Source organism: Diabrotica undecimpunctata, chromosome 4 (assembly GCF_040954645.1).
Source record: "Diabrotica undecimpunctata isolate CICGRU chromosome 4, icDiaUnde3, whole genome shotgun sequence".
In the NCBI taxonomy this organism is placed as follows: Eukaryota; Metazoa; Arthropoda; class Insecta; order Coleoptera; family Chrysomelidae; genus Diabrotica; species Diabrotica undecimpunctata.
This window is the reverse complement of record NC_092806.1, coordinates 157187261-157202046: the sequence shown is the minus strand read 5'-3', so window position 1 is coordinate 157202046 and position 14786 is coordinate 157187261. Positions and strand designations below refer to the sequence as shown.

The window sequence follows — 14786 nt, the reverse complement described above, 5'->3', positions numbered from 1 at the left end:
AAGCCGGTAACATGGACGCAAATGAAATTCCTGATGGCGCATGGAGGAAAATTATGTCCACTCGACGAATAAAGCTGGAGGAATTTGATAATTTAACTAAAAAAATTAATAACGGCTATTACTATCACTCATTTTTACCACCTCCAAGAGCATAGTTTTTAAATGATCATAGACACATTGCAAGGTAGCATACATTCTTCAATACTTAGTTTCAACCAACACAAAAATGTATAACCCTTATATAAAAATATTTAGACCAAAAATATAAAAGGTTTTTCATTTCCTAGTTGTAAAAACTTACAGAAAAGTCCTTTATATCACAAATTTCACACAAAATAGAACAATTATTCTTACAATATATAAGAACTGTTGCTAGCAAAACGGAACAAAAAAATCATCAAGAATAGCGAAAATCCACAAATTAACACGATAAAATAAACATTTATGTTGATTACGACTCACCTCGCGACACTACTAAATTATTTTTAATTCAACAGTTTCTTAAATTCATTACGCCAGCCGATAATTATGACTACAAACGATAATGCTTCCTTGAAAATAGATACGAATTTAAATGTTGGCCCGATATCAAATTCTATCGAAATATTGGGACAGGCTAGACAAAACTAGGTGGTTATTAAGAGAAAAAACGAAAAAAGAATGTTTTATTGTACAGGGTGAGCCAATAAATTGGTTACGATTTCATAATCAAAGGTGTCTTGAGAGTTTAAAAAATATGGAGGTTTTAAGATCGGCTAGGTGTTACGTATCAGCAATTTACGTATGTACATTTATCACTGAAACCACATATATCAAATAATTGTAAGAAAATGGTAAATTTGGAAGAATTGTCTGAAGAACTATTCAACAAAGTTCCAGAAAAGTCGCGTACCCCTGTTGGTTATATTGTTAATATGAGTACTCCAATTGAGTTTAGAATCCAGAGTTACCCCTAGATACTTTACCTCATGCATTCTTTCTAGTTCTTTTTCAAATAATTTCAGCTCACTCAGTCCAGTCGAAAAACTCCACCTTGCTGAAGTGCCCACAAATTTCGTTAAATTAATAAACTCCTATCCCTCTAATCGGACTATCCGGATCAAAGTTGACTTTGACAAACACTTTATCCTCACCATTCACTCAACAAGCTGGAGTGCCCCAGGGCTCAATTCTTGCTCCAATACTATACACAGTCTACAACAGTGACATCCTCAGCCCTCAGCATATATCGGAAACCCTACTGCTGTATGCTGACGACACTACGCTCCTCACGTCAGGCCCACATAGAGTGCGTGGACAAATGTCTGTATTCGAAAGAGCTCAAAACTACTTAGACCGAGTTACTAGGTGGTGCAGAAGATGGAGAGATCTCTTTTCACTTAATATACTGATACAAAGATGCCTGGACGTCAATCAAGATATATACGCATGTTTTATTGACTATAATAAAGCATTCGAAAAAAAAAACGACATGAACAATTAATGAATGTCCTAAAATCAAAGAAGATTGACTACAACGACCTCAGGATCATATCAAATTTATACTATAAATAGCGAGCAAAAGTACGTGTTAACGAACAGCTGTCAGAAGAAAATGAAATTAGACATGGAGTGGGGCAGGGATGCGTATTGTCGAGATCCTGAAAAAAGCTCTTGAGGGTGAAACAGCTGGAATAAAGGTAAATGGAGTTCCCATTAACAACATTAGATATGCGGACGACACTGATCTTAGCTGAAAATATTGAAGATCTTCAGAGACTGGTGACCAGAATAGCAGAGTATGGAAAAGAGTATGGTCTAACAATGAATGTCAAGAAGACGAAATTTATGAGAATATCGAAAACTCAAAGAAATAACGAGAATCTTCTAATAAACGAAACCAACGTCGAACAAGTGGACAAATATGCATACCTGGGAACAATGATTAACTCCACAAATGATTACAATCAGGAGATAAAAATAAGAATAGAAAAGGCTAGAGCAAATTTCAACAAAATGAGAAGAGTGCTATGTACAAGGGATTTAAAATTTTAACTAAGAGTTAGGTTGGCGAGGTGATATGTATGTTTTTTCGACTTTGTTTTATGGAATGGAATCTTGGACCTTGAATGCGACATCAATAAAAAAAACTGGAATCATTCGAGCTGTGGGTGTATAGAAGAATTCTGAAAATATCGTGGACAGAAGACATCACAAACAAAGAGGTTCTGAGAAGGATGAATAAAGAAATAGAAATTTTAAATACAATTAAAACAAGAAAATTGGAATATCTCGGACAAGGAGAGAAATACACCTTGCTCCAACTGATTATGCAGGGAAAGATCCAAGGAAAGAAAAGCATAGGGAGGCGTAGACTGTCATGGTTGCGCAACCTGAGAGAGTGGTACGGATGTACATCAAATAAACTTTTCAGAGCAGTCGTCTCAAACATTTTTACAGGCTTCTTTTACATCTCGTTTGGTTCGGTTAGTTTATATTTTAATGGCATAGGATGTGCATATTGAAGTGTAAAAATGAATAAAAATAATATAAATGACGATATTTACCGAGTAGCTGAAATTCAAACAAAAATATAAACTTAGATATGAAAAAAAATATCAGATGAAGAACTGTTGAGATTATTACAAGCAAGCGATGAATTTAATGACTTTCTTGATTCAGACAGTGAGTATTTACCAGAATCTGAGGATGAAATTGAAAATAACTTACCTGTAGCACTTGTTGAGGATACGGAAGATAATGTATGTTATAAAATTAGATGCAAATGCTGATTTTTTCATAAAAATATATTTAATTGTAGACTAAGCTGCTCGTTGAAGTTGATGGAAGCGATAAATGGGAAGAAAATTTTGATGATATGAAAAATTTCTTTTTTTTTTAACACCAGGAGTTACTAATACAAGTTTCCGATAATAATCTAGTTCACTTTTTTCGAATGCTGCTTACAGATGAATGTTTGCAGCAAATATGTGATGAGACTAACAGGTATGCCGAGTACGTTTTCTTGTGTAATGCAGAGCGACACATTCTAAAATTTTCGATTGGAAAATTTTGACTCCCGAAGAACTGCTGGTCTTTTTAGGATTGGTTTTACATATGGGTCACATTTCATTGCCTAGGATTGAGGTTTATTGAATATGCTAATGCAATTTTTTCCACTTTTATGGCCGGAACAGATTTATAGTCATACTGCGTTGTTTGCATTTTAGTAAAAATCCAGAAGACGAAGAACAAGTAGGTACCTGAAGACAGAATTTATAAAATTAGATCGATGATAAACTTTTTTAATAAGAGAATGGAAGAAGTTTATTATCCTGATCGCAATTTAAGCTTAGATGAGTCAATGGTATTACACCGAGGACGACTTTCTTGACAATATTTAAAAAACAAAAAGCATAAATATGGAATCAAGCATTATCTGTTGACCGAACTAAATGGTCTAATTTTAAAATTTTTAGTTTATTCTGGAATGTTTGACGCTTCAGGTCGAAAGGGACATGCCAATAAAGTGGTTTTGCACCTTTTAGAAGGGAAACTAAATGTAGACCATTGCGTTTACATGAATAGATCGGCAGTTAACGTGTTAATAATCCAGTCGACGGAGATTTGATCTCTAAAAACGAGAGAAACAAGCTGAATTGTGTTGAGAACGTCAATTTTGTGACCCCAAAAAAGATGCAAAAAAGTTTACCATTTCTACTCCCCATCTTCAACCTAAAACCTCCCCCAGTAGAGGGGAAAATGGAAAAAATTGATTTACCAAGAATCTGTACGCCGCACAAAAAAATGTTTCAAATAAAAAATATAGCTGAGATAATTTTGAATGTTTATAAGCACTTTTTGTTTAGAATGAACTTTTCTCACACAAATAAGGCTTGAAGCAACCGGCGATTTTGAATGTCAGTTACGCGCTCGAAATCAATTTTAAATAAAATGTGTATCAACTCGACGATAAAAATTCGATATCTTTTGATCAGAGGCTCCTATCGACAAAAGTTAAAATGGGTTTTAAAGATGAATAGTGCAGTTTTCCTATACAATTTTTACATTTTACCGCAAATGAAGTTGGTTCCTATAAAGGTGGTAAATAAATAAACGTTTCGCGATTTTTGCCACTTTTACGATACTCATGTACACCACGTAATAATGTAGAGTCTTGCGTATTCTAAATGAAATACAATAATGCGATAATTATGATCATAACTATTTTATTTTCACTAAATCAAAAATGTTATCAATTTGAATCTATCTATCAATTTTAAACGATCCTTCATTGTGAAAACATACATCACCAGACGCACTATGACCTACCAGGCGTTCAATGTCCACAACAATAAAATCCTTAGATTTCACTACACCACTGACTGTCATTTTCGTTATTGTTTTTCCACATAACTCATAGTATCGTGCAAAACTGTTATCCCGTCACAACAATTAAAGGCAAAACAGTTAACTCCCCTATAATGACTCGATATTGCGATAGAGATAGTTAACAGCGCGTCGTATGTTAAGGTCGAAGTTTAAAAATAAATCGTAAATTGCGGACAACACTCTGTACACATCGATCTCAATAAATCCAAACTCTGGTCGTTGGCTTTGTTGCGTTAAATTAAAAATCACCGCAGCCTAGAGCTTGGAAAAAAAAATGACATTAGTCTCGGTGGTGTTCGTTTTGTGGACCATAAAGTGGACGTTTTTAACATTTTTTGGTTTGTAGAACAATGGAAAAATAATTTATATGAGAAAAGACGGGGTAATATGCGCAAACTAGGCACATTCTATTGTTGTACAAAGTATTCGCCAAAATATATACAAGGAATGGTTTATAAACACGGATAACGTGATTTCAAAGAAAACTTCTTTGCTATTCTGCATAATGTTTAAATATTAAATAATAGAGTTGGGAGCGATCTCTCAACATGTTTGCTTTTGACAGTGCGGCAAAATAAAGATCTCATATGATTCTGTAAACAATGAAGAAAACTGAGTTCACTCCAAAACAAATTAGTTTAAAAAATCAGTAAATTTGATATCGATACCTTTCATCTCTTCGTAGATTTCGAAGCAGCGTACGATAACGTAATTCAAAACAAGATATTGAGATTCTCTGCGAGAAAAATCTTTACCAAAGTCAAAAATAGAAAAACCCAACTAACACAAAAGCATGGCGAAGTTATTCCAATATAACTGGAAAAACAAGTAATCAAACCGTAAACCAACAAAACATCCAACAAGCCATCATGTTGCAAACTCAGTTTCAACCACCTCCAAAACTACTTTAATCAAACAATAACTTTGAACTTTTCAACAACTAATTCAAAAAATGATGGAGCGTATGGACAAAATTTTTGACATCCTGATGCCTTTTTTCTCCAACCTAAATGTTTAAAAATCTAAAGATTTTGAGTCTGGAACGCCAACGGTTTGATAAACCATAGTCAAGAAGTAAAAGCATTTATTTCCCAACATAAAATTGACACCACGCTGATTTCTGAAGCACATACGACAAATAAAAGTTATTTTAAGGTTAAAAATTATCAAACCTACTTCACTGAACATCCACACGACAAAGCTCATAGCGAGACTGCAACAATAGTAAGAAATAGTATTAAACACCATGAAACAAACAAAACTTGAGAATTAAACATACAAGCTACCTCGATATCAATAGAAAACTGGTTTGGACAATTGATCTTATCTGCCGTTTATTGCCCACCAAACAAACCAATAAAGGAAAATGATTTCTCTACCTACTTTAAAACACTTGGGCCAAAATTCATCATCGCTGGCAACTTCAATTCTAAGCATCATCAATGGGGATGCAGAATCATAACCACACGTGGCCGAACTCTACTCAAAAGTACCGTGATAACTATGCTTAGTACTCTATCCACAGGTCAACCTACCTACTGACAGGCGAAAAATATCGGATCTCATTGACGTCTGTGTCGTAACAGGCATCGCTTCTAATTTCTAAATTTGCAACCATCATTTGATTTGTCTTCTGAAACAAACTGGAACATATTTAATGAATTGGTTTTTGAGTCAATTAACTTGAACCTGCCACGACATCCAAAAAACGACCTGGACTGCTACCCCAGAAAGCTCCTATAAAGAAAAACCAGTCTCATATCTGAACTATTTAAACAATATGATTGGTGAAAAAAGAAAACTAAGAAAAAAATGGCAAAGTACTCGAGTCCCAATAGACCAAACAAATTTAAACAGCTACACGGTCTTTAAACGTATACAAAGATGACGGTATTAGTTTCGTTTGCGGTACGAATACTGGACGCGTTCAGGATTACTTCGCATGCGCAGTGTAAAAATGAGCGTTCGCGGTGATCAAGTTCTGTACTGAAAGGGACTGCTAAAGTACATTCATTTAGCAAATTCCCATCTGTAAATATGAGCACGTGTTGATATTCGCCGTCTCATTCGTCAAGAGGCTATTAAATATAATTTATTACCTTAAGTCAGACAGATTCTCATGTTACAGATCCAAACTTGCCAGCATTTTAAATTCAAATTGTATCGTGTTGATTTTTAAGTTAATATATTGTGTTATAGTTATTGTTAAGTTATTTACTGGTCGTGTTATTTTTTAGAGTTTAGTTTAATTGTGATATAATGATTAAATTTCAAGAAATTCTTACACTAACAGTTTCAAAAGTAAATATTTTTAAAATTCATATGATACACATCAGTACGACCCTGTTTGGCTTTCACGTGCTTCTATTGACAATTGGGAATTTGTAAAATGAATACGGTTTAGTCCGGAATCTTGTCGTTCGCGGTAACTTAATCCGTAGTTCAGAACCAGTTCAACAGATCAGTGGGATTTGAAGGGAACTCGGAGTTCGTACATGCGCAATAGGAATTTCAAAATACAAACATTTTTATATATTATGCGCCCTGAGCTTTAAACAAATAAACAGCTGATTGGTTAGCGTTGGAGCCTGTAATTGTTTACTTTCCGTTCTTTGAGATACTAGGTTCTGAACTGATCCTGAACGCGTCCATTACTCGTATCGCGAACGAAACTATTAAACATTTTTTAGAAAACCTTTCTGTAAATGAAAATAAAAATGACACTATGAAAACTGACAAGGAAACAAATCCCAACAACAAACTAAGACTCCTATAAGAAAAGACGATGGTAGCTCGGCTCGTAGTGATGAAAAAAAGCAAGAACATCTTATGTCTGTATTTCAACCTCATGCAGACGATGAAAAGTCCATTTTATGCATACTGGACGCTCCATATCAGATGAATTCACCCATCATATAAAAATTTGTGAAATCACAGAAGTCATTGCAAAATTAAACAAAAAAAAGCACTCAGTTATGATCCTATCATGAGTCTAATACTAAAAAATTTACCTGAAGAGGTTAACAGGCTAATATTGTATATTTTCAACGCTATTATAAAAGTTGTGGTAAATAGCTAACATAATTATGGTGCCAAAACCTGGCAAATACCCAAATAAGGTCTCATGGTACCGTTCGTTTTACCAAGTCTTTTATCAACTCTCACAAAGCTTTTTGAAAAGATCCGTATGCATAGAATCGAACCTATTATCTTGGAGATATCAAACTACCAATTTGGATTTAGACAAGAACATAGAGCAGTCAGAAGAGCTAAAGATGTTCTTGAAAACAAGTCCTACAGTACAGATGCCTTTCTCGACGCCTCGCAGGCATTTAATAAGGTCTGTCATGATGGTCTAACTTCTAAAATTAAGTCACAGCTACCTCAACTATTGGTGTAGCTCCCATTGTGTAATTTTTTCTATCTCTTTCAAACATATTGTTCTTTATTGTTACATATATGTTGATAATAGAATGTAATAAATTAAGGAAATTATTAGACTGTTACACCAAACTAGTGATTTTGTCCGTCGCTATGTGACGGGGATCCCATCAACTGCCATTTACAGTCACTCCATTCAATTTTTCCTGACTCCTTCCAATTTTTTCTGACTCCCTCTAATTTTTCTAGTAAACTAGAATAAATTTCTCATGTCATTCCCCAATAATTTCTTAATTCGGAGTAAACCCATTCATGGCAGTAAAACCACTCATAGGAGCAGGTTCGTTATAGTTTGGATGTAGCATAGTGAAATGCAGACCATGCAAGAATGAGAAAAACATGGAAAATAAAAATTACTTCAAATCATTCATTTATTCATTCGTTAACACTCAGTAATTTTCAAAATTTGTTAAATATAAAATAAAATTTATTAATCATTTATATTTTAATTATTATTTTGTATTTATGTTATTATAATGATTTTAAAAAATCAAAAATAACATGGTTTTTAATTTAATTTATTTTATGCGATTTTACTTAATTTTATTTAGTCACTTGCGGATAATTGCTTATAAACCAAATAAATATAAACTACCATCAAGCTTTAAATTATTTTGCGAAATAAATCTTACCTTAAAATTACAGCAACTAATATTTTTAGCAATTTTGCGAAAAAAAATCGTATTATTAATTATATATACAATTAATATTATTAGCAATATAAATTAAACTATCTTTTCAAGAACAAAATATGATTGACTGGATGGGATGAAATGTCAAAGTGCAAATTTCTTTCCTAAGTGGCGCAGTTATCCTACCGGACAAACAGTGTAACTTGTCCTAGCCTTTTATATAGATAGATTGATCTGTTCAAAATTTAGTTACCAAAAACCTTATTCAATATAACTCTTCTCGCGTCCTTTTTCATGGCCTGGCCATCATCATTTATTCCTTTGTTTAATTTTTCCTTACTTTTATTGATATTTTCTTTTCGCTGACTGTCCCTCGTCCCCAGATTCATAAACCACTTTATTACTATTTTTTTGCTTTTCTAATTTTTCGTGTCCTTTACCCATTTCCTTACTTATCATTCAATTAATAGCTAAGTCCATTTTACTTCGATGGATTTCCCTTCCTTTTCCTCTTCTTATTCTCATCGTTGTTTCCCATATCTACTTTTTTTAGCTATACTATCGTTAATAAACATTGGCTCGGTTATTTTTGTAATTTTGATTTGTTCTGATAGTGATAGTTTTTATGTCTTTCTACCTTTTATTTCGATATTCAGATGCCCCTCCATACATTTACTTTATATTACACTTATCTATATGTACAATCCAGTCTCTTTCGTTTCTTTTTCATCCATTTCATACAATTTTCTATCGTATTTAACTTGTTTGACATTTCCGTTTTTGCTTCCTGTAATTTCACATATATTCTTTGCAGTTTTTAATTCCTTACTTCTATATCTTAATTTTTCCCCCAAATTATTTTTGAGCTTTTTTCACTGCTTCCATTTCTTCTTTAATATAATCTATTCCGACTTTCGTATCTTCCATCAAACTTACATAAAATATCATCCAATGTGTCTTCCTGACTTTTAGTTTCCATTATCATTTTCATCTACCACTCTTTTTATGTGTTCGTCAGTATTATCTTCAAATCTTTCCACATTCGCAAGGGATGGTGAGAAAAAAGAACAGAAAGATCGGATTTAAGCTGAAAATAATAGGACCAAATGGAGGAAAAATTTAGAAAGGTGTCTCATTATATATCTACTCAATCAGATGTGAATTACGATTTTGAAATTCATCCGATTTCCCACGACTGACATTCGTTTTCAAACTTGAATGATCTTGGTTAACAAATTAGATTCCACCCAAAACAAAGAAAATATTTCTGTGATAGTTGTGAATGCGAAGAAAAATATAAAATAAACTAGAGTCACTAAGACCTACCGAAGTTAAGAGAATGTACATAATGGTAAATTGGACAAGCACAACAAACCATTCGGCTGTAGTACAGAACAGACCGCTTCCAGAGAAGAAAAAAAATTTAATAAAGAAAATTTTGATGCCCTCTGTATATTATAATGTAAGGAAACTACACAATATGTATAACAGATCAATACTTACATTTTTCACTAATGTCATTGACGAAGTATCGAAAAAATCGTCACACATTGCCATCGCCTGGCAAATTACTCCAATTAAATTGATGAAGAAGTCAATGAACACCCGACTACAACGATGAATTATTTAATAAAACGAACGGAACGAAGCTCGCGAGAGTGCAGCCGAAATTGAAAGTGATCAGGCACACGAGTGAACGTACAAAACTTTCTAACGAAATGGTTTGCATCCAACTACGAGAACACAAACAGTCACGCGATTTTAAAATGAAAAAAATTGTTCGGAGAAATTTGTGAATAACTTCCTTCCTTGATCTTGGTTAATGGCTTGACACGGGCCAAGCACTAAAAGATATAAATAGGCACAAAAGTTGTCGTGTCCTGAGTATTTCTACACGCGAAACAATGCAAATAGCTTCTCGACAAAACAAGGTCTGAGAAAAGGAGAAGGATTAAATCACAACAAATATTTTCAATATTCAACGACCACCTGTTCTGGGACGTAACTAGGAAAAAGGAAAAAAGTGAAGATTTTCATCGGGGTAATAATGATAATTATTATATCTATTAATGCAAACCGTTCGTCAAAAAAACAATTTTTTCCAAAAAATTTACGTTTTGACTCAACATTTCTTCCGCCCACATACAAAATTCATTTTTCTTTGAAAACAAGTTTCATTTAATTCGTGGTTCACCTGAATTTTAAATGGGTGAAATTTTTTTTACTTTTTTCTTTGTTGTTAAATTTAACTGTATTATTGCTCAATTGGCGCGTATTTGTATGTGGATTCTTATTAAATGTACCATAACTAGTCTGTTCATTCCCAAAACCGTTGTTGGTATTAATGATTTTAAATATTGCACATTGCCTGAAGGAACGAAGCGATTTAAAAGTTTTACTAAGGCGTAGTATATCTGCTTATACATGTTTTTTTAGTAAAAAATGTCTAAAGCTAGTAAACAGTTCAGTCAAAAATTCATAGATACACTCGCGATCATAAAATCCGGGTCACCTTGAAAATCACCGATATTTCATTTTTAACGAGCTTTATCGTAAATAATAAGAACACAAATACAAACTAATGCATGTTTCTGAGAATTGTTGCTGTTTCCTTTGTAACAAAGAATTCCAATAGTGCCAATTTCGCGGTAAAGTGCACACTTCCCAAAAGGAACGCTACCTGTAACTCCGCTTGTTTTAAATGTCTCGTTTGTGCTTCGACTTTCTGTTCAAATGCAACGGACAAACGTTTATTATTGCCACCATTAGTCTTTATTAGTGCCATTATTAGTGTTTATTTTTTGACAAAAATGCCTTTGACTGTTGAAACGGCACAAATTGTTGCACTTGTGGAAGACGGTCACACTCAACGGCAAGTCGCAAGAACTGTTGGCGTAAGCCTTTCTACGGTTCAACGAGTGCTTCAATGCTTTCAGGAGACGGGTTTGCTATCCAGAGGACCTGGCTCTGGACGAAGAACAACGACCACGGCACTAGATGACCGTTTCCTTGTGTTTCAGTCTTTACGAAACCGGACCTCAACAGCGGTTATGCATCAAAATCGTCTAGAGGAAGTACGAAATCGCAATTTTAGTGTTGCAATAGTCAGAAGAAGACTTCGTTCTTCTTGACTATCTTCTCGGGTAATGGCTAGAGGACCGCCACGTCGCCGGGTGCCTCGAGTTGCACGACTAGCTTTTGCTCGACAATACGCGCGTTGGGGAATTAACGATTGTAGCAAAGTGTTATTCTCAGATGAATCCCGGTTCTACCTAACTGGATTCGATGGACGTGTAAGAGTTTGGAGGAGAACCGGTGAACGATTTTCACAAGCGTGCATTGCTCCAAGAATGCCATTTGGTGGAGGCTCGGTCATGGCTTGGGGAGGTATATCTTCCGACTTCCACACAGAATTACCCTTCATCGAAAATGGGTCCCTAACTGCACGAAGGTACATTACGGAGATTCCAGAAGAACATATTATGCCCAACATGGCAGGGCTTGGAGAAAACGCCGTTTTTATGCAGGACAACGTGCGATCGCACGTTGCCAGGATCAGTATGTAATGCTTGGACGAAGTTGGAATTACGAGGGTAGCCTGGCCAGCTAGGTCTCCGGACCTGAATCCCATCAAACATCTCTGGGACGATTTGAAAAAACGTATTCAAACCCATACACCTCCTCCTAACAACGCACAGGAGCTTAAGGATCTGTTAGTGAGTGAGTGGAATAACATACCACAACATGTAATCCGAAGAAAAATTGAGAGTATGCCCCGTCGTCTGCAAGAGGTTATTAGAGCAAGGGGAGGCAATACACGATATTGGTCATTGAAATTTCACTGATTTTTACCACGTTCTGTATTTTCCATATTTTGTCGTATGTCTGTTTTATCAACAATTTGATTTGTTTTCTGTTTTTTTCAATAAAAACAATAAAAAACCATTTTTTTTTCTTTCAAAACAAACATTGATGACAAATAAAAAATAAATTAGCCAAAAAAAAGGTTATTACTGCACCAGAGGCAAAAATATTGAAGAAACTTGAAATTTTCAAGATGACCCGGATTTTATGATCGCGAGTGTATTTAAAATATAAAAATTTGTTACAAATATGCTGTAATTTACCATCTTTTGGGACACAAGTATTTATTTTAATAAATATTTTGACAGGTACATTTAACGTTTTTTTGTTTCAAGGCAAACTTTATACATTCTCAGACTGACGGTACTGATATTAGACAGTTATTTAACGATCATAAATTTATTTATTTACTCCTAAATTACTAAGGTAGATTTTAGAATTGGTTGTTCATTTATTTAATAATTAATTTATGGAAATATAATGGAAATTTAAAACTGTTGACATCAAATTTTTAATTTTAAGTTGTGGTAACAAATATGAGGCATTTGAAATATGAATAAAAATTGAATGCGCAAAATTTAATGTTTTACATTACAAATGATTACGTCACGGGAAATGCATTTAAGACGACGGTTTTGGATGTAGTTTATTGCACGTGCGCGTAACTGACATGCAAAATCGACGGTCGCTTTAAGTGTTATTTCTAAAAGAACGGTTCATTCTACATAAAAAATGCTTATAAACATTTTTGTTTAAACTTATCTTAGCTACATTTTTTATTTGAAACATTTTTTTCTACGGCGTACAGATTCTTGGTAAATCGATTTTTTTGCGTTTTTACCCCCCTACTGTAACGATACGATCGTTAATAGTCTAACACTTCGAACGTTAGCAAAATCTTTCAAATACTGAAATCGGATCCCTACATAGCTACTAATTCGCCGCCGTAAAAGTAGGCAATTTATAATACAATTTTATACATCGATTTACAATAGAATCGATTTCCTTGTCATTAAAGGGACAACGAATACTGGCCAGTGGCCATGCTCATTTTCGAACAGAACTTCAAGAAGTAATGAGTTAAGTTTTCACGGCAGGCAGGACTTACGGAGATTGAATAATTTTTAAGTTATTTATGGGTTTTTGGAAATGTGAAATTTGAGATTGGATTGAGATAAGTATTTAGTTTATGTATTGTCTTATATAGAAAGTTACGTTGTTTTATGGGAAAATCACTCAGAGGTTCTGGTAAGTACTTTCAATACACGTACATCTTCCATTTAAACTTGCCAGTTCTTAATCATTTAAATCTTCTCACCTTATTAGACCTATCCAAAAATCATTCTTATTTTTTATATACATATATAAGTAAATTCCAGCATGGAAATATTAAATATTTCAGTCAAGGTCACTTAATGACCAATATATTCCAGTTTTTGTCATGTGAACAAAAACTATAAGTACATGAAGACAGAATAAAAAGATTTTTTTTTCTGTTCTTTTATAGCCTGCCGTCTCCAATCATTGAATCATTGGACCTATCTTGGTATTTTTTTGGGAGAAGAATATCTTTAATTTTTGGAATTGGGAAGAATCTAGAATTTATTTTGGGAAGAATTATAATTTGATTTTCTGGTTGGTCTACCGTCCGTGGCAGATAGAAGAACATGGGCTGATCTTTACTAGAGTCCATCCACTACCTGGACCCTGGACAGCGGATTAGGGAACTGCCTTCCCAGCAGAAGGGTTACTAAGGACATTTACTTTCTAGTTAAAGCTGTTAATAATTCAAATTTAAATTTTTTATATATTACATATTATATCCTCGGATACTTAGGCCTTCAGCCTAAGTGGGTTACGAAACAGATTTGTGCACAATCCCTGGTTAGTACCCTCAACTATTTGAATCCTTTCAATTGCTTTAATTTCGTTATTCCTTATTTACTTTAAATTTATCTATTTATTAATATTTTACATTACACTTTATAGGTGGTCAGGATATATTATCCAATTTTATGGTAATTTATATATCATATATCAAATTGATGTATGTATTGTTCTAGGGTCTTAACTGACTAGTCTCAGATTTTTAAACTGCCCTTTTTGCAACTTGTATAAGTATTTAATTGTTTTCTAATATTTTAATTATGTACTATTTACTCCAAGTGAGTTATCCTAAACTGTAATCCCAGATCATTATATCTCATTGTTAGAGAACTGGGTAGACCAAATTTTTGTATATAATTATATTTTGGGGTTAGGTATATTTCTAGGTAACTGTCTTTTTTGTAAATATATATTTTGGGGATATATTTTAATAATTGGTTAATGTATATAAGTATAGGGTTGGGATAGTACATAAGATTCGAATATAGTGTATAAAGCATTTCTGATTTTTATTTGTTTCCTATCATCTTCTATTGTTCAGTTAATATATAACTACATATACCCCAAATTGGTGTGATATTCAAAATTCAC

General features: G+C 33.7%; 1 protein-coding gene across 6 annotated transcripts in view; it reads right to left on the bottom strand.

Moving 5' to 3' along the window:
* The window catches only part of Tango5 (Transport and Golgi organization 5), a 58404-nt gene that overhangs the window by 24309 nt on the left and 19309 nt on the right, over positions 1-14786 (bottom strand). The window contains exon 1 of one of the 6 annotated variants that reach the window (XM_072530709.1): positions 9948-10145. The exons of 2 other annotated variants lie outside the window; for them this stretch is intronic. In XM_072530709.1, the coding sequence (XP_072386810.1) occupies positions 9948-10001 (54 nt within the window). In that variant the 5' untranslated portion in view covers positions 10002-10145. Of the gene's footprint in view, positions 1-301; positions 453-4311; positions 4451-9947; positions 10146-14786 lie in introns of those variants that run through there. 3 more of the 6 variants (XM_072530708.1, XM_072530711.1, XM_072530712.1) reach the window with 3 other exon arrangements.